Source organism: Mus caroli, unplaced genomic scaffold (assembly GCF_978045245.1).
Source record: "Mus caroli unplaced genomic scaffold, Mus_caroli_1 scaffold_18, whole genome shotgun sequence".
NCBI classification, from domain to species: Eukaryota; Metazoa; Chordata; class Mammalia; order Rodentia; family Muridae; genus Mus; species Mus caroli.
Genome location: NW_028227273.1, coordinates 68906165 through 68924325, shown reverse-complemented (window position 1 = coordinate 68924325; position 18161 = coordinate 68906165). Strand labels below are relative to the sequence as shown.

Below are 18161 nucleotides of genomic sequence, written 5' to 3'. Positions count from 1 at the left end.
TGCTTCTCTCGTGAGGACCTGGGTCGGAGCTAAAGTCTTTGCCAGTGAGAACCACAGAAGCAGCCTGTGTGTCATCTGTAGCCTGTTTATTCTCACAGGAACACAGGGTTGCGCAGCCCATGGGGAGCCAGCAGGCTACCCCTGGTCTGCTGTGCTAGCATCCCCATCCGAGTATAGTAAAGACTGAGTAGCCATCTCCTGTCTTTACTCTTGAGGCCCTGCCCATAGAGCCCAAAGTTCTGCTCTCAGGAGGCAGGTCTCGGGCCCCACATCCCCAGCCCCAATTCTGTCAAAGGCTGTTGTGTCCCTTGGCACAGACCCCCAGTATTTTTAGCTGAACGCTTAGTAACAGCAGGGGTCAGATTGATAGGAGCCTACTTCATGCACACAGGGACCAGCAGCCTCTCCGGCCCTGGCTCCCACATAGAGCCCAGGCGTGTGGACTCTGCTTGTCAGAGGTCTTCACTTCTTCCAGTGCTGAAGGCCCAGGCTCCATTCGGGCCCCTGTGGAGACTCCTCAGGGCTGTGGAGAGGAACTGGACAGGAGCTTGTCTTTGAGTCTCTCCAGAAGCAGCAGAGCCCTTATTGCCAGTTCCCTACAGTCCTCGTCCACATCCTTCTCGGCCACGTCTACCAAGGAAAAATAGAGAATGTGTGAGTGACAGGGCAGTGCCAGTTCGTCCACGTCTGGTCCTCCACACTGCTCCTCACGGGGCCAGAGAGGCTTCTCCCTGAGGGATCAGACAGGTCAGGTGCATAGTTCAGTGGCCCAAGCACTGACCTGGATAAAACGAGTCAGAGAATACAACCTGGGGGATCTGTCTCACACGACCCTGAGAAGAACCTGGCATTGCCAAAGACAGCTGACAGCACAGGGAACTTGGGGACTAATGGATGGGATCTTCTGTGACTAGCCATCAGAAAGAGCAAAGCCGCATAAGGCACACAGGCCCAGGCCTGCCCGGTCAGTCACAAAGCCTGTCAGAAGCTGGGCTCTGGATATGTCCTTCCCAGGGGGTGAAGTGTCAGAGTCTGCAGCTGACTTTTAAGAGGATATGCAGAGGTGAAACACAGAGTGGTTCTCGATGGGTGTTTCCAGCATTCCATACCTCCATGAATACCTGTCTGGATTTGACTTGATTTTTTTTTAAAGATTTATTTATTTTATGTATATACGAGTACACTATAGCTATACAGATGGTTGTGAGCCATCATGTGGTTGCTGGGAATTGAACTCAGGACCTCTGCTTGCTCCAGACCAAAGATTTATTTATTATTATATGTAAGTACACTGTAGCTGTCTTCAGACGCACCAGAAGAGGGCGTCAGATCTCATTACAGATGGTTGTAAGCAACCATGTAGCTGCTAGGATTTGAACTCAGGACCTTCGGAAGAGCAGTCAATGCTCTTAACCTCTGAGCCATCTCTCCAGCCCCCTGGGTTTGATTTTAAACAAGTCTCAGTATGTAGGCCTGGCTGGCCTAGCACTCACTATGTAGGCCAGGCTAGCCCTGAACTCAGAGCTCCATCTGTCTCTGCCAAGTACTGAGATTAAAAGCGTGTGCTGTTGTGTCTGGCTTTGTTTTTGGGAGCCTTCTGAGTTGTCTGTTGAGACCCAGGTAGTAATTCCCAAAGAAACAGGGTAACAGTTGTCCTCTGGTTCCCCCACATTTATGTCATCACGCCTCTCAGAGCTAACACAGGACAGACCCACTCAGACTGGCTGGCCTAGCCCCATCTACTCCAGCCACTCCACATCTGGTGTCCCTGTTCTGGTCCAGACACTAACCTGCCAACCAGGATCTGGCTTCCAGTAGCTCATCTGGCAGGTCCCCCAGCAGCCGCTCTGTGGGTACACTGAGGAGGACAGAGGACACAGCAGACAGCAAGCCCCGGCGCACGTAACTACCAATCAAGAGGGTGGGGAAAGGTGAGGCACGGCTTTGTGAATGGAGCCCCAACTAGCTTATGGGAAGGACCTCCCACACGGACTGAGTCCAGCAGGCCAACTGCAATAAAACTCTTTCCAGCCCTATCTGAGCCTCCTCAGGCAGGACTGACTACTTGTTAGGAAATGTCGGGCATGCTGCCTTGGAGACTATGCTGTGCTTAGTCCCATGGGCCACTCACATGTCAACGTGGAAGCGAAGGGCCCATACAAACTCCAGCAGGGCCTTACCCATAGGCACAGCCACCTAGAAGTCAGCACAGGGACAGCTGGTGAGGGGGTTGCTGTGTTCATTTCCAACACTTGCACCAAAGAAAGGATCCCACCGAGTCAGGGCGCGCCTCTGAGTGGGGACGCCTGCAGTGCCTCATGGCAGGGGACGATGTATTCTGGAGGTCCAGTGTTCCCCACAGGAGCCACGCAGAGCTCAGGTCCCGTCCCGTGAGCACCGGAGATCATCCCCACAACTGCACTGCTGTGGCACTACATGGCAGGGCTTTCAGTCCCCATTTCCAACTCACGGTGGTGTTAACAGCCAGGTACATCAGGGACGCTAAGGTGTGGGTCAGTCTTCCAAGTACCAACTGGTCATCTCCTAAAAGGTCGAAGGTCACCAGAGGCCTACAACATAGAGCTGAGTGAATGGGGCAGCCCCAACACCTAATGGTTGGCCAAGAAGAGCCCAGAATGAGCACCATGACAGAAACCCAAACCCTTGAAGGCTCACATAGTCTTCCTCCCACCTTCACACCCTGGGCCAGTGTGGCAAAGGACGAGCCACAAGGGGAAGGCATTTCCAAATGCCTCCACACACCATGTGCTCCCAGGCACACGCTAGGCCCCGAGTCAAGATCACACTCTACGTTGCTGCAGAAATCTCACAGGCTGAGCATGGGACTAGACTCAGCTGCAGAGATGGGAGGAGGTAGGCAATGGGTGACCAGCAGGCCAGCAGCATTAACAGCATCTTCATAAATCCAAGATCAAAGAACACAGTAACGACTATGCCCTCATCACAAAACTCAATAGCAAAGGGACCTTCCAGAATATTCCACACCTTTTAACTCAAGCTTATAAAACAATTCAAGCCCACACTTATACCCTACTGTGTCACAACTACTGTTCACAGGTGTGTCTAAAGTTCCAGAAACCTCACCTGTCAAAGTGCTGAAGGAGGGGGAAGAAGAAGTAGCCAGCCACAGAGCTGAATTCATTAGGGACGCCTGACAGCTCCCGCTGAGGACAGCCCTGTCAAACACACAGCATTAGTCAAGGTGCAATGCTACCACCATCTAGTACAGTTACGCAGACCCCTTAGGCTTGCCCTGGCCTTCCTGGGTCAAGACCCTGTGGAGAGGACATTTAGTCTCAGGCTACTGTGGTCTGACAGCAAAGAGTTCCAACCCTACACATCAACCATGCAGAGCTAGATAATCCTCACCATGGGATGACCTGTGCACTGTGGCAAACTAAACAGCCTGGTCTCCAGCCCTGAGCTGCACTCAGTATCTCCAGACACCACAGTCCCAGGGATAGCCTGGTCTCCAGCCCTGAGCTGCACTCAGTATCTCCAGACACCACAGTCCCAGGGTAATTTTTTGTTGTTTCTGATATGGCACTCATGAGACCTGAATCTTCACTTCTATGTTTTGTTTTGTTTTGAAACTTTTTAAAAAAGATTTATTTATGTATATATGAGTACACTCTAGCTGTCTTCAGACACATCAGAAGAGGGCATCAGACCCCATTACATACAGATGGTTGTGAGCCACCATGTGGTTGCTGGAAATTGAACTCAGAACCGCTAGAACAGTCAGTGCTCTTAACCTCTGAGACATCTCTCCAGCCTATTTCCATGTCTTAAAATCATGTTGGTCTGACACGATTCAGTTTGTATGTGAGCTCTTGCTGGAAGGAACACCGATACTGGAGCTGATCCTGCCTGTGACTGAGCTCCCTTCAGCCAGCCCACACCTAGAGCTGCGGCAGATTGCACCCTGCGGGTCACAAACCCTTTTGGGTTGCAGATCAGATCCTGCATATCAGGTATTTGCATTACAACTTATACCAGTAGCAAAGTTACAGTCATGAAGTAGCTGAAGTGACCTTATGGTTGCAGGTCATGACAACACAGGATCCGAACAGAGTCCTGTTACCTTGGAGAACCTCCGGGTCTTGCTTCTGATCCGCTCTTCCACAACCACCTGCCAGTCAGGAGCAGTGACATTGCCAGTCTGAGAAACGGTTCGTGCTGGTGAACACATGGTGCCAGGAACGGGGGAACTGTGCTGGGAACGTCTCTGCAGGCTTTTTGGCCGAGACAGTGCCTGGGCAGCCAGAACAAGGACCTAGAGAGAAAGATGTCGTGAGCAAGGACTGGAGAAATGGCCGAGAGGTTCGGAGCACTCACTGCCCTGGCTGAGGACTCAGGTTCCCAACACCCACACCTTTTCTAGTTTCCACAGACAGCTCACACACATAGCACACTAACATACATGCAGACAAAACACCCATACACATAACATAATAACCAAAATGTTGAAAAAAGACTCAGAGTATGTGTCTCTGGGGAAGGATGCTGTTAAAAAAAGTAGGTTGGCATCCACAAAGCTCTGCAGCCTGGATGATACTCCGCCACAGGAAGAATACATTTGGTTTATCCTATAATAGTAAATTTCATGTTGTACAAAAATATACCAATACAAGTGTTATGTAAAATACACATCAGAACTGGTTACGATCTAGTGGTTAAGGATGCCAAATGACCTTGTAGAGGACTGAAGTTCAGTTCCCACCGCCAGTGTTAGATGGCTCTCGACCACCTGTAATTCCAACTGCAAGGAATCCAGCCCCCTCTTCTGGCCTCACAACACTGCACACAGGCATATGCATGTGAACACAACCACAAAAACAAGGCCAACAAGATGACTCAGAAGATCACACACACACACACACACACACGCACACGCACACGCACACGCACACACACACACACACACGCATGCGCACACGCATACACACTAATAAACCTATTTTAAAGCCACACAAACAAAAGACTACTCTGCCACCAGCTCTCAGCCTGGTGAGCCTATGATTGGTAGACAGACCTGCTTCAGTCTCTCATGTTCCAAGAAAGCATGGGGCAATCTTTGGCTACAGTCCATATACATCAACCTCCCAATTTAGTGCAGCCTGGGCCTGACAGGGACAGGGGTCTGGGTCACTTACGTCCAGGATGTCCATGCGCTGCCGGAGGCTATAGTTCAGGCCATAAAACTGTGAGGTCAGATACTTGGCTACCTGGGTAGAAAAGGAGAAGCCACTGTGCTAAAGCTTCAAGACTACCCAAGGGCTAATCGGGGCCAGAATGGGGCCACCAGGGTTTCTGATGCTCCCGGTCTGGCTGGAGTCACCATGCTAGGACATACCTGCTCCGGGTCTGTGACTGTAACAGCTACCAGAGCGCTCTGGCGCAGCTGCTCAAACTCTGCTACACAGGTCTTCTCTTCCAGGTGCAGTAGCACTTTGGCCAGCTCCACACTCACCTGCACAGGGACAGGAGCCAGAACTCTTTCAGCCCCATATGCCCAGCCAGCAATACAGTGCCACCCTCTAAGATTTGGGATACACATGCCACAAAGAGAACTGCCACCCCAGAGTTCCCAACCTCCCCACATTCCCTGACACATCCTCTTACTACTCACCTCCCGAGTGGCCGCGGGGCTCCTATATACCAGGCCCTCGAGCCCCTTTAGGGACGCCTCCCAGCGTTCCATGTCCTCAGATGCAGTCAAAGCTGCACAGAACCCAGACAAGCCAGTAAGTCTCAGCACTGACTCCAGTATGCAGAGTGTCAAAATGAGGCCTGCCAGTAGCCCTAGGACAAGGTGAAGTGGGCCAAGCCCAGGTATCCCTCAAAATAAGCTATCGTGGGGTAAGCACAATGACCTGACCTCAGCAAGGCCCACCTTCCACGCAGTCTCGGATATACAGCGGCTCCTTGCTGCTCTTCAGCTCTCTGTCCCCTGACATGTCATAGGGGATGAACTCATCATCACTGCAGAAAGACAAACAGACACTGGACCTGTCCATCCCAGCCAGGATTTAGGATTATCTTTGTTTCCTCGAGGGTAAGGCCTGAGGATACTAAAATGCCCTCCCAGGAACCCGACACTTTCCGGAAACAGCCACGTGGAGAAGGAGCAACACAGCACTGCCCAGGCTCCTGCTTCAGACTGGCAGGAAGGTGAGGAGGATGGGACTAGCACCTTCCTGCATGTAGTCAGCTCGCCCCTACACGGGACCAGAAAGCCACCCTCAGCCAATCTTTGGACCCACAGAGACCAAGGAGCCCCACCCTACCTGTCCAGCTCCGAGTCAGAGCCCTGCGGCTGAGTTGGGGGGACATCACTCTCCATGGCCTTTTCTGGTATCTCTACAGGAGGCTCTGTGTCAACAGGACCTGGGGATGGGCCTCTAGCAAACAAGCAGCAGCCGGGTCACCCGGGATAGCCTGGAGTGCCCCATTTCCCAGAGAGACTTCTATGATTTGCCCAGACAAGCCCCCTTAACTTTTGTTGGAAGGACTCAGGATGGGGACTGGGAATGGAGAGTCCCTCACCGTGACACCGAGGAGCAGTCACCCGCAGGCTCCGGGGTAGCCAAGGCCAGCAACTCACGGCTCATCTCGTCATCTTCATACTGTTGCAGATACACTGGAGTCAGTGATGCCACGGGTTTCTGATGCCACCTCCTCTTTGACGGGCAGCTCAAGCCAACCCTCCTCTCATGCCCCCTGAACTCATTTTGCAGCCTGGCCATCACCTTTTCTGAAGCAACTTCCGAATGCCCACCTCAAGGTGAGCATGGTGCTAGGTGTGTGCATGGTGCTAGGTGTACTGAGGCGCTGCATGCTGACACACCCAAGGACAGGACCCAAGGACAGGACTCAGCAGAGACTACATCTGCAGGCTCACAGTGAAGCCATGCAGGGCCCAACACGGGCAAGGCCCGTACTATCCAACCTGGCAGTGCCCATGCCAATTAGTGGACCGTAGAGGCTGACTCGCCCCACACCCTGCCAGGCCAGAGCAGCCCTACTGTCTCCTGGACTCAGAACATCCAGGTCCAGCAGACCAACCCCAAGGCAATGGCTCCTTCTCTCCTGCCTAACCATGCCTGAACACATCACATTCTCACAGACTTGGCCCCGACCACACACACCCACTCCCACTCCCAGCCACTAAGAGCTGGAGTGAGTCAGAGCTGCCCCATGCATGAAGCCTTGGCCCTTGGCATGCCCAGCATAGGATACTCCTCAATCCTAGATCCCGGAAACGTGGGGTCCTAGACGAGCTGCTGTGTCAGCACGGGTACCCCAGGGCCCTGTCGCCAAGAGGACAGAGAGACAACGGCCTACTCACTTGGAATTTCAGGGGAGGCCCCTCAGGGTGGATCCTGGAGCTGATGACCTCGGCCACAATCATGCCCAAGCGACGCACAGGGGGCAGGCTGCTGTCCAGGCGGCACTTCACGCCTGCCATCATGCTGGCCAGCAGTTCTTAAAGCAGCAGACATGAACCCTAAAGGGTTCGTCCAAGTGTCGGGGGATGGGGTGTGCCCACACCACAGCCTGCTCACCATCCCGGCTGTCCTGCAGCTCCGGCTCCCTGAGGTGTGCCAGGCAGACAAGGATGGCCTTGCTGATGTAACGCTGCTGCTCCAGGGGTGTGTGCCGGACAGCGCTGCTGCAGCCCCAGGTCTCCAGCAGCTCCTTAAGCACCTGGCAAATTGCAGAGCCTCAGTGGCTACACCACAGCCACCCGAGTTTCAGGCCAGAGCCTACAGCTGTCCCAAGGGTCTGCGTGTAAGTGAAGCCGGACCCCTGTCCTCCCCATCAGAAGACAGTCCCTCGACTGCCCTTCTCCCCGGATACCACCGGTTTGGAGGGACGAGAGGTGCTTACCTGTATGAGGAGTGGCCGCCGCTGACTGTCTAGAGCCAAGTACCCCAACAGGCTCTGCACCATGGGTGTCTACAACAAAAGTGGGGTCCTGTCTACCAGGCAGAGACTGCTCCCTAGAGGAATGGGATAGAATGGAGCCAAGCTCCAGCCTCCCACAAATGAGAGAGCAGCTCCCATGTCCACCTCTGCACCGCCAGCGCCAGCTGAGACTTTTTATATTCTCCATCTCAACCACACTTCAAGACTCAAACGGGTTGTCTGTCAGATTTCAGACCTTGTGGCCCTCATGGTAGAGGACACCTTCAGTGTTAGGTTTCTCAGCCCAGCTGCATATTAGCATGCTGCTCGCCCCACTACAACTCTCTGGACACCATCCTTTTGGTAAGGCTTCAGAACCTAGAGTCTTACCCTGTGTGTGTGTGTGTGTGTGTGTGTGTGTGTGTGTGTGTGTATGGAGGTGCCGCAGAGTCCAATCCCATAGAGCTAGAGGTCCAAGCGTTTGTAAGCTTCCCTGTGTGGACACTAGAAACTAAGCCAGGGTTCTCCACAGGAACAGTCAACACTCAGTCAGGCACTGAGCCATCTCTCCTTTTTGCAGTTTTTTTTTTTTATGACAGGGTCTCACTATGTCGGCCATGCCAGCATCAACCATGGCAGTCTGCCTCCACTGCCTGCTGTTAGAAGGAGAGGCTGAGCCACTGTCCCCATTCTTGACTCATGCATGCTTCCTTTACCTTCCTTATCCCATGTCTGAGGTGGCCGATCTCCCTGTCACCCCTCCTGCTCTCACACGGGACACTGCGGTGGCAGATCCCCAGTGGACCATCCATTTCCTACCTTAAGCTTCTTGATCTAACAGCGTATGGTAAACTGGTAACTATTCTCTCTGTATGTGTATGTGCACATGTGCGCAAACTGTGGAAGTATATGAATGAAGAAATATGTAGGTTGTTTATGTGTGCGGTCACATGCACATGTGCATGCATACATGTATGTGGAAACCAGAGGTCAACCTCAGGTATCACAACTTAGGAGCCATCCAACTTATTTTCTGAGACAAGGCCTTCCTCTGAGAGAGCTCTAGCTGTCCTGCAACTTGCTATGTAGACCAGGCTGGCCTGGAACTTACAGATCCACCTGCCTCTGCCTCCCACCCTCACTGGTGAATGGCCCTAATAGGCTCATATATTTTAATACTTGGTCCCTAGTTGGTCTAACTGTTTGGGAAGCATGTGGCCTTGTTGAAAGAAGTGTTTCACTAAGGGACTGGCTTTGAGGTCTCTAAAGACTCCATTCTCGGTATCTTCCTCCTTCTCTCTGCCTCCTACTTCAAGATCAAGATACAAGCTCTCAGCTGTTGCTGAGCCCATGTCTTAGCTCCGCCATCACAGACTCTAATCAACCCTCTGAAACCATAAGCCCACATGAAATGCTGACTTTTATGAAGTTGCCTTGGCCATGGTGTCCCTCCAACCTTGGTTTTTCAAGACAGGGTTTCTCTGTGTAGCCCTGGCTGCCCTGGAACTCACTCTGTAGACCAGGCTGGCCTTCGACTTATAGAGATCCACTTGCTTCTGCCTCCTGAGTGCTGGGATTAAAAGTATGCACCACCATTCCTGGCTTGGAAATAGGGTCTCAGTGGACCTGGGACTCCCCAGTTTAGCTGGGCTGGCCAGCCAAGGAGCACCAGATATACGTCTGCCTCTGCCTCTCCAGCCAAGGTGACAGGCACGTGCCACCATGCCCAACCTTTTATGCAGATTCTGGGAGGTTTAAACTCGGTCTCCTTGACTGTATGTCGAGAACTACGTGAACTAAGCTATCTCCCTAATCTCAGAAGATGCCCTCTTTCACACCTGTCTCTGTCCACAGCCTTGTCACCCAGGAATGACTGCACGAAGTTTATTCTAGCATTTCAAGTTCTTGTTTGTGGCATTCTCCCATTGCCTGGCTTGTGACAGCTGAGAACAGAGCACTGGACTCAGGGACAGACAGCGTGGCTGCTCTTTCATCGGGGGTCTGTGGGGGATCATCTCTGCCTTCATTTCTCTGGGCTGCCCCCCTGCCCTCTTCAAGGATGGCCACATTATTAAAGTGACCCCATCCCTGCACCTGCACCTGCACTCTGCTGCTGCACTGCCAGCTCAGGTTACTGGGAGGACCCTGCCCAGGTGTCCCTGCACGCAGTAGGTAGGTAGGAGTTACTTGAGTTTCACCTTGTCTCCTCACATCTTGATCTTTCGCACAGGAACCAGAGAGAGTCCATCTCTCCTCAGATTCTCCACTCCTCTACCCAATGGCCTGGCCTTACCCACTGCCCTCTTGCTCTCTGGCCACCAGGGGGACCCAATACCAGCTCAAGCCAATCTGAACAGTCAACCAGCTAGCTCTCTGGATTCCAGGTCTCAGAGGCCTCTGGCCCACCCTCTCAAATCCTCTGAGCTAGGCCTCCTCCTGCAAGCCATACATACTCCTGTCATGCATGCCTCTTGGTGTCAACGCCAAGAGATTAAAAGCATGTGCCACCAAGTCAGGCCCCTTCTCCCATTTTTTTTTTGAGACAGGGTTTCTCTGTGTAGCCCTGGCTGTCCTAGAACTCACTTTGTAGACCAGGCTGGCCTGGAACTCAGAAATCCACCTGCCTCTGCCTCCCGAGTGCTGGGATTAAAGGCGTGCGCCACCACGCCCGGCTCCTTCCCCCATTTTTAACAACAGTTCTTCCCGAGACTCGGAAAGCACACATCCCCCACCCCATCCCAGCATTCTCACCGTCCCGGCATTCTCACCGTGTGCTGGTACTGCAGGAGCAGGAGTTTGCGGGTCACCACAAACTGCGCTTTCTTATTCTTCACCACCAGGTTCCCTAGTAGTCGTGACAGGACTTCAGGCCTGGGAGACAGAGGCAGAAGGGACCTGAATCACAAGTCAGCCTTAAAAGACAAGGAAAACAAAGAGTATGGTGCCCGGTGCCCTGCCACCTGCTCAATCTGTCTAGGCTAGCCCTTCCACAACCTGAGTTGGCCCTTAATCTTTCTTCTTCCCAGAATAAATGTGAATATCCATGGGAAGACTGACCCCATCAGAGCTGAGAGGATCAACCCAACAAGGTGGAGGGTGGGCACAACTAACAGCCAGCCTGGAAAGGCAATGGTGAGAGGTGAGCTGCCCCAACGGCATAGAGCATGGGCTCTAATAGAGCACCCAGGAGAGCAGCAGAGAGAACAGCAGCAATGCTGGAGTCTACCCTGCAGCCCCCCTGCTTACCTGGGAGCAGCCTCTATAAGTCCTGTCAGCACAGCCTCCACTGCCCGGTCAGGCACCTGCTCCACCAGGCGCCAGCACACCCGCTGCCACAGACAGCTGTCCTGGGTGAGCACTGTCAGCTGGGGCACCAGCACACTCAGGATCTCTCCTGAGGGGACACAGAGGCCCTGGGCTTCAGGACCAACCCTCAACGGAGGGGGCGGGGGGAAGACACGGGACCAACAGGGGCACCCAGTGCCCACAGCCCCACAGGTTCACAGACATGGGTAAGCCCAAGACAACATCAGCAGACCCAGGGTCCAACCCAAATGAGGCGATCCCACTGAAGGTAAGCATCGACTTACATGTCAATGCGTGGGATGTAAGGTGACCCTCACCCTCCTCTAAGGATGGGAAGGTGTCATGGACTACTCACTCTTTCGGCCCTGGATGCAGACCTTCCCAAGAACTCGAGATACGAAGGAGACAGAGCAGTCTAGGCCACCTAAAATGGAAAGCAAGACAAGACTACAAAACAGGTCGGCAGGAAAAACGCTGAGGACATCTCACCATACATGGCAACCTCATGTTTAGTGGCCAAGTCAGCTGTAGAAACTCCTCGGAACAGATATGCATGTCAATCTAACATGAGGGGAAACCTAGACAGAGCTGTTTTTAACTTGAAAATCTAGTAATATGTGCTTTAAAAGTGTCACATGCAAGCTGAACGCTGGTGGCACATGGCTTTAGCCCCAGAGCTTGGTTGACAGAGACAGGTGGATTTCTGAGTTTCATCACCAGCCTGGTCTACAGAATGGGTTCTAGGAGAGAGAGGGCTACCCAGAGAAACCCCATCTCAGAAATCAATTAAATGAAAACAAAACATCATCATCTCAACGATGCCAATGATCCTCCTACATCACTGAGGAGGCACCAGACAGGACCTGGCCTAGGAGTTAAGTACCGAGGCAGAACTGGGCTCTAGGCGGGGTATAGACATCAGCAGCCACTGCCCACAAAGCCCTCCCTCCATTGGCGACAGGGCCCTGGGGTACCCGTGCTGACACAGGACCCCATGTTTCCGGGATCTAGGATTGAGAAGTATCCTATGCTGGGCATGCCAAGGGCCAAGGCTTCATGCATGGGGCAGCTCTAACTGAATCCAGCTCTTAATGGCTGGGAGTGGGAGAGTGTGTGTGTGTGGTCAGGGCCAAGTCTGTGAGAATGTGATGTGTTCTGGCGTGGCAAAGAAGGAGCCATGAGAAGGGCAAGAACAGCGAGCAGATGGGATGGCAGCCTCCCAGCAGCAGAGCTGAGATGATGGTGTCTTCCAGAACACAGACATGGAGCCAGACACACCATGACAGAGGGATGGGAGCCTATCCGCAGGCTTCAAGGACAGAATCCAATGCCACTAAGAATAGAGTGAGGCCCTGACTGTCTCAAAAACAAGGCAAAGCAAAACAGACCACAAAGTAGTTGCTGTAAGAAACCAGGGAAGACAGAGGCTTGGGCCAGGTTAGGGCTATGCCAAAACTCCAAGGGACCAGCTTCCTCTGAGGTCACATGGGTAAAGGACACAGGAGCCCTCAGGGTGCTGGGCTGAGCCCATGGAAGCAAGCCAAAGTGAAAACTTAGCTAGGAGCAGACTGAGAGAAAGCAGCCAGAGTAGCTCCCGTTGGGCTGGGGAATGGCTCAGACCAGAGTGTGCATGTGACAGGCACGAGAAGGAAGGTGGGGACACTTCAGGAAGAGGCACAGGCTCATCAGTCTCCCTGGCCTGTATCTGACAACCCAGGAATCACGATGGCCCTTCCCCAATTCCCACTCTTGGGATATGTACCAGGGAGAGCCACTTGTCATGGCCCAGAAAAGGCAGAGCTAACCTAAAGGCAGACACCTACAGGGTGGTCTCTAGAGATCTGTGAGTGACAGCAGTTGCCACAGTGCCGGACACACATGTGAAAAGCACCTGCCCTCAGAGCCAAGAACAGTCAACACTCCAAACCACCACCGAAGACACATAGATGAGCAGGCTCACATAAGCACAGACCTGGACCTCAGCACACCACCGAAGACACATAGATGAGCAGGCTCACATAAGCACAGACCTGGACCTCAGCACACCACCGAAGACACATAGATGAGCAGGCTCACATAAGCACAGACCTGGACCTCAGCACACAAGGACGCTTCTCAGAAATACAAGCAACTGGGCAGAGAAAGCATGCCTAAGTCTGGTGACTTTGTCTAACACCCAGTTAAGAACCAAAGGAAACTAGGGCCAGAGCCAACTCACAACCCAAAAGAGATGAAACTCTCTCAGATGATATGAGAGGGTCTGAAGCAGGACAGCCTCTAACCTGCCTGACGCCACACTTCTGACATTTAAGACTCCGCAGGCTCTGAGAAGAGAAGGGAGAAGATAGAGGCCATGAGAGATGTCGAGGCAGGGTGCTCACCTTGGAGAAAGTTCACAACTGCCTTTAGTGCCTGCACAACCTCCTGGCCAAGCAGAGGGAAGTAGTTCTGGGGGAAGAACCGGGTCAGGTTGTCCCGCTGGAGACAGTTGCCCAGGAGATCAGGTAAGCCCACGACCTTGCTGAGCAGCGTCTCCTGGAACAGGGGAAAGCTGGGCTTTGTCTGTGGCCGACACTGCTCCTCCATTAGAGCAGCCACTCTGCCCGTGCTCAGAAATGTGTCCAGCAGCTGAGCCATCTTCATCAGACGGAAGCTAGGGCTAAAGAATACCAAGTGTATTGGGCAGAGCCCTTAGCCCCCCACCCCCCTCCGCCTAGTGTTGCCTTCTGGCCATAAAGAATCAGTCCCAGGCTAAGGAGATGGCTCAGTTGGTAAAATAAGCCCTGCAAGCATGAACCACATTAAAAAACCCAGTGGTGGTGCATGCTCAGCACTCAGAAAGCAGAGGCAGGTGGGTCTTGAGTTCGAGGCCAGCCTGCTCCACAGAGCAAATTCCAGGACAGTACGGTTCACACAGAGAAACCCGGTCTCAAACAACAGCAGCAATAACAACAGAGCCAGGGGAGACAAGCACAGTAGCACACAGCCTAATACCAGCATCCAGGAGGCAGAGGCAGGAGGGTCTCCATGAGTTACAAGTCTATTCAGTGAGTTACAGGGATCGTCAGGGCTGTTTGGTGAGACCCTGTCTCAACCCTCTCGGCCCCACAGCCCCCACCCACCAAAGCCAGGTGAGGTGACAATATCATGAAGTCCCAGCCCTAGGGATAGAGAGGCAAGTGAATACCTGAGATTCCATGGCCAGACAGCCTAACCTAGCTGACAACCGTCCAACAGATAAGAGACCCCATTTCAAAAAACAAAGCTGCCGGGCGTGGTGGCGCACGCCTTTAATCCCAGCACTCAGGAGGCAGAGGCAGGCGGATTTCTGAGTTCGAGGCCAGCCTGGTCTACCAAGTGAGTTCCAGGACAGCCAGGGCTACACAGAGAAACCCTGTCTCAAAAAAAACAAAAAAAACAAAACAAAAAACAAAGCTGAGCATGGTGGCATTCTGGAGGCAGAGGGTAGAGAATCTCTGTGAGTTCAAGGCCAGGACAGCCAGAGCTGTCAAAAGCACCAAAAAACAAAATGAAACACACACAAAAAAAGAATCAGACCCAACTACTTCCTAAGTATTTACATTTGCCTATCATCTGGAAAGCTCTTCTCTCCCCTGCTGAACAGCCAGTTACTCATAGGATGTCCCGGATCCTGCACCAGTCCTTCCCCTGTTCTGGCCTGTTTGCACAAGTCTTTTTCTTTTCTTTTTCTTTTTTAAGATCTGATATTTTATGTGTGGGTGTTTTGCCTGGATACTACATGCGCGCAGAACCTATGAAATCAGAACAGGGTAAGGTGTCAGATCCTCTGGAAACGGAGTTGCACTGAGTTGTGAGCAGCCATGTGGGTGCTGGGAACTGAACCCAGTCCTCTGGAAAAGCAGCCAGTGCTCTTAAGCACTGAGCCATCTCTCCACCCCCACACCCCAGCAGTTTATAAAACCCCAGCTTCTCACAGCCACAGATCCTTCCAAGGACTGCCACTCAACCGGATGTGAGACCTGGGTACGCGGGATCCATAGCAACAATGTGGTAGATAAACATTTAAAACCTGACATGGGGGGCTGGTGAGATGGCTCAGTGGGTAAGAGCACCCGACTGCTCTTCCGAAGGTCCAGAGTTCAAATCCCAGCAACCACATGGTGGCTCACAACCATCTGTAATAAGATCTGACTCCCTCTTCTGGTGTGTCTGAAGACAGCTACAGTGTACTTACATATAATAAATAAATAAATCTTTAAAAAAAAAAAAAAAACCTGACATGTTAGCCGGGCAGTGGTGGCGCACGCCTTTAATCCCAGCACTTGGGAGGCAGCGCCAGGTGGATTTCTGAGTTCGAGACCAGCCTGGTCTACAGAGTGAGTTCCAGGATAGCCAGGGCTACACAGAGAAACCCTGTCTCGAAAAACAAAAACAAAAAACCTGAAATGTCCTGATGATCCTGAAAGTGCCACAGAATAAAGGATGGGCCCAGTAGACGACAACAAGTGACCAGCTACCTTTAGGGCATCAGCTAGGGACAGTGGAGACTCTCTGAGTGCTGATCTGCATGGAACCCTATTCTTCCTCCCAGCCTTCAACAAGAAGGAGTGAGGCCAGGCTAAGATGCAGGGCCTTCCCCTTACAGTTTTAAGGTGTTGGGAACCTTCTCAGAACTTGGGCGCCCTGTTGCTCACTAACTGCTCACCCAGCAGTACTCTCAATGGCTTCCATCAGCACCAGGAAGGCTTGGTCTGGAGGGCCGTTCAGGAAGAAGCTCTCCCAAAGCTGCTCCAGCTGGCCACCGGGGGATAGCTCCAGCCAACCTGGGCTCAGCTTGCTGACCAGACATCTAAGGACGGCTGAGAAGTGGACAGTGGCAAACTCCTCCTTCTCCTCAGGAAGAACTGGATCCTCGGTTCCACCGAGGTATCGCTTCAGAGTCCCCAGGGTAGAAAGGATATGGCCAGCATCCTCTGAGGATGAAAGGGTGTGAATGGCTTCCTGGACGGTGAGCCGGACAGGAGACAGGGCTGGGTCCATCCTGCAGAACAGGGCTGAGGGTCCGAGAAAAGCATGTTAGAGTGTCAAGAATTCTTCCCATGGCACCCACGATGGTAAGGGAGGAAACAGGAGGGCCGGTTCCAAATCTCAGACCTCCCCCCTACACACACACACACACACACACACACACACTTCTGCGCTTCCAAGCGCTTCACTCACAATCTCACTCACGCTGTCCCGTCCTTCTTCCGGGTTTCCCGCCTGCCCGATGATCTGACAGCTTCAGTCCCGGACTGCGCCGGTGCACTGTGGCTGTCTCCTCTGTCAAACCCACTGATAGTTGGATGAGTAAGTGGCTTGCCAGGGTGCAGGAACTAAAACTCCTCCGTCTGCAGCTCCAGGTTAGCACCTAGCCCCCTAAACACAAGCCTTCGGCTCGTACGGAAACTGGCCATGCTGCAAGGCAGACCACTGCATCCCCGACTGGACCAACCACTCCTACAGGGTTCCTCGGGCCAGCACGCTTCAGAGCCGAGGCCACATGCTCCCTCTTGCGCGCCGCTGATTCGCCACGGCACCAGGACCACGCGCCAGATTCAGGGTCAGCTGAGGGCAGCTGTGAGTTCGAGTCGCAGAGCTCACGTGAAACCTGCACGGATATTTAGAATTTCTGGGGCTGATACAAACGCGTGGCTAGGGACGAATCAGCGGCGCGCCGACGCGCTGGTGACCGCAGCATCTGCGCCTGCGCAAGAGGAGGAAGAGGCGTGGCCTACGAGCCTAGGGTGGGCAAGCCTGAGGGCAGGACTTGGGTAGGTGTGTCCGCTCTATTGGTCCCCTGGTGACTGCTGTCTCTGTTTTCCTTAATTCTGGAGAGACTTTCCCCAGCACATTCCCCACTATGCTGCCTTGGGTCGGATGACTTTCTACTCTAGAGCACTAAGCAACTCGCTAGGCGCCCTGAGGGAAGGAAGCCAGGAGCAGCGGATATGGACAAGTTGTAATGCGGATGCGCTGATGTATTTGGTGGTACACAAGGGTGCACGTTTACTGCGAACACGCAAACTGAGTCTAAACTACCCTAAATGAAACACTGAGTAAACACCCAGGGATCCTGACTGTCGTCTGAACTTAGCAGTGTGAAACATTCCATCATGGCAGAAATTTTCTTGACCATCCTGATCTGGAAGATACATTGAGGGAGCAACATTTCAGCGGAACTGGCTGTGGGTGGAAATCTGAGCGAGCTGTATTCATTCAACATCATCAAGCAAAATTACCCTTCCTGAGCAGGAAATGAGTCCATTCGAGGCTTAGCAGTTAACAGAGCATACCAGGGGCCAGAGCAATTATCTCAGAGGTTAAAATTACGTGTGGCTCTTGCCGAGGTCCCAAGTTCAGTTCCCAGCATCCATGGAAGTGTTACCGATCAGCCGGCCAGGATCTCTACACAAATAAAAACTGGGGTTAGTCAAAGAGAAGGTCTTCAAGTGGTAGCTTTCATTTTTTTTCTCCATGTTTGGCCTCAGTGAGAGATGGCAGGTGGCTCCCCTAGTATTAGGGGACTGGAGGCATTGGGACCCTTAGCCCTAAAAGTATTCTAGCTCTTACTTAGGTCAGGAATCTTCAGCCCTTTCCTGTGGCTGGTGCAGCTTCCACCAAGCAGATCTGGCGATTGTAGGGACTCTTCAGACCTACAGCTTTACAATTTTTGTGTAGACCTTCGCTCTTAATGACAGCCAGTGTTAAAATTCTTGGCCTAGGGTTGAGACCTCTTGGCTCTCTGGAACTCATCTGGCATCTCGTCTCTGGTTTAGTCAATTATCCTCATTCAGTCTCCGTTTCTGTACTCCCCTGATGTCTCTTCTACTGCTTCCTCAGCTATGACAAAACTGACTGTCCTGTCCCTTTTGTAGCTTGGCCTGCCAACTGCTCAGCTG

The 18161-nt window shown here is 52.7% G+C and overlaps 1 protein-coding gene across 3 annotated transcripts; it reads right to left on the bottom strand.

Moving 5' to 3' along the window:
• Positions 1-67: 67 nt before the first annotated feature.
• On the bottom strand, positions 68-16947 carry Telo2 (telomere maintenance 2). Of its 3 annotated transcripts, none has more exons than XM_021186412.3 (21): positions 16441-16947; positions 15926-16274; positions 13620-13897; positions 11594-11662; positions 11179-11326; positions 10701-10803; positions 7915-7983; positions 7590-7731; positions 7373-7509; positions 6571-6650; positions 6312-6425; positions 5918-6006; positions 5654-5745; positions 5378-5494; positions 5178-5249; positions 4106-4297; positions 3106-3197; positions 2471-2570; positions 2132-2196; positions 1791-1906; positions 68-630 (listed from the first exon to the last, which is right to left on the bottom strand). In XM_021186412.3, exons 2-21 carry the CDS (start codon positions 16258-16260, stop codon positions 518-520), a joined length of 2523 nt encoding a protein of 840 aa, XP_021042071.1. In that variant the 5' UTR covers positions 16261-16274; positions 16441-16947; the 3' UTR covers positions 68-517. The 3 variants fall into 3 exon arrangements, with proteins under 3 accessions (XP_021042071.1, XP_029326868.1, XP_085689129.1); XM_029471008.2 differs by having other exon boundaries at positions 16453-16947; XM_085833003.1 differs by lacking the exon at positions 7915-7983.
• Positions 16948-18161: the final 1214 nt, after the last annotated feature.

What these genes read in the sequence shown, in the direction of transcription:
- Telo2 (XM_021186412.3), bottom strand. Translation starts at nt 16,260, where the DNA reads ATGGACCCAGCCCTGTCTCCTGTCCGGCTCACCGTCCAGGAAGCCATT. An exon ending in CTGCATCCAGGGCCGAAAGA is followed by an intron (nt 11,327 to 11,593) that starts GTGAGTAGTCCA and finishes GTGTCCCCTCAG; the next exon opens with GAGAGATCCTGAGTGTGCTG. An exon ending in CTCCTTCAGCACTTTGACAG is followed by an intron (nt 2,571 to 3,105) that starts GTGAGGTTTCTG and finishes TCTATGTTGTAG; the next exon opens with GCCTCTGGTGACCTTCGACC.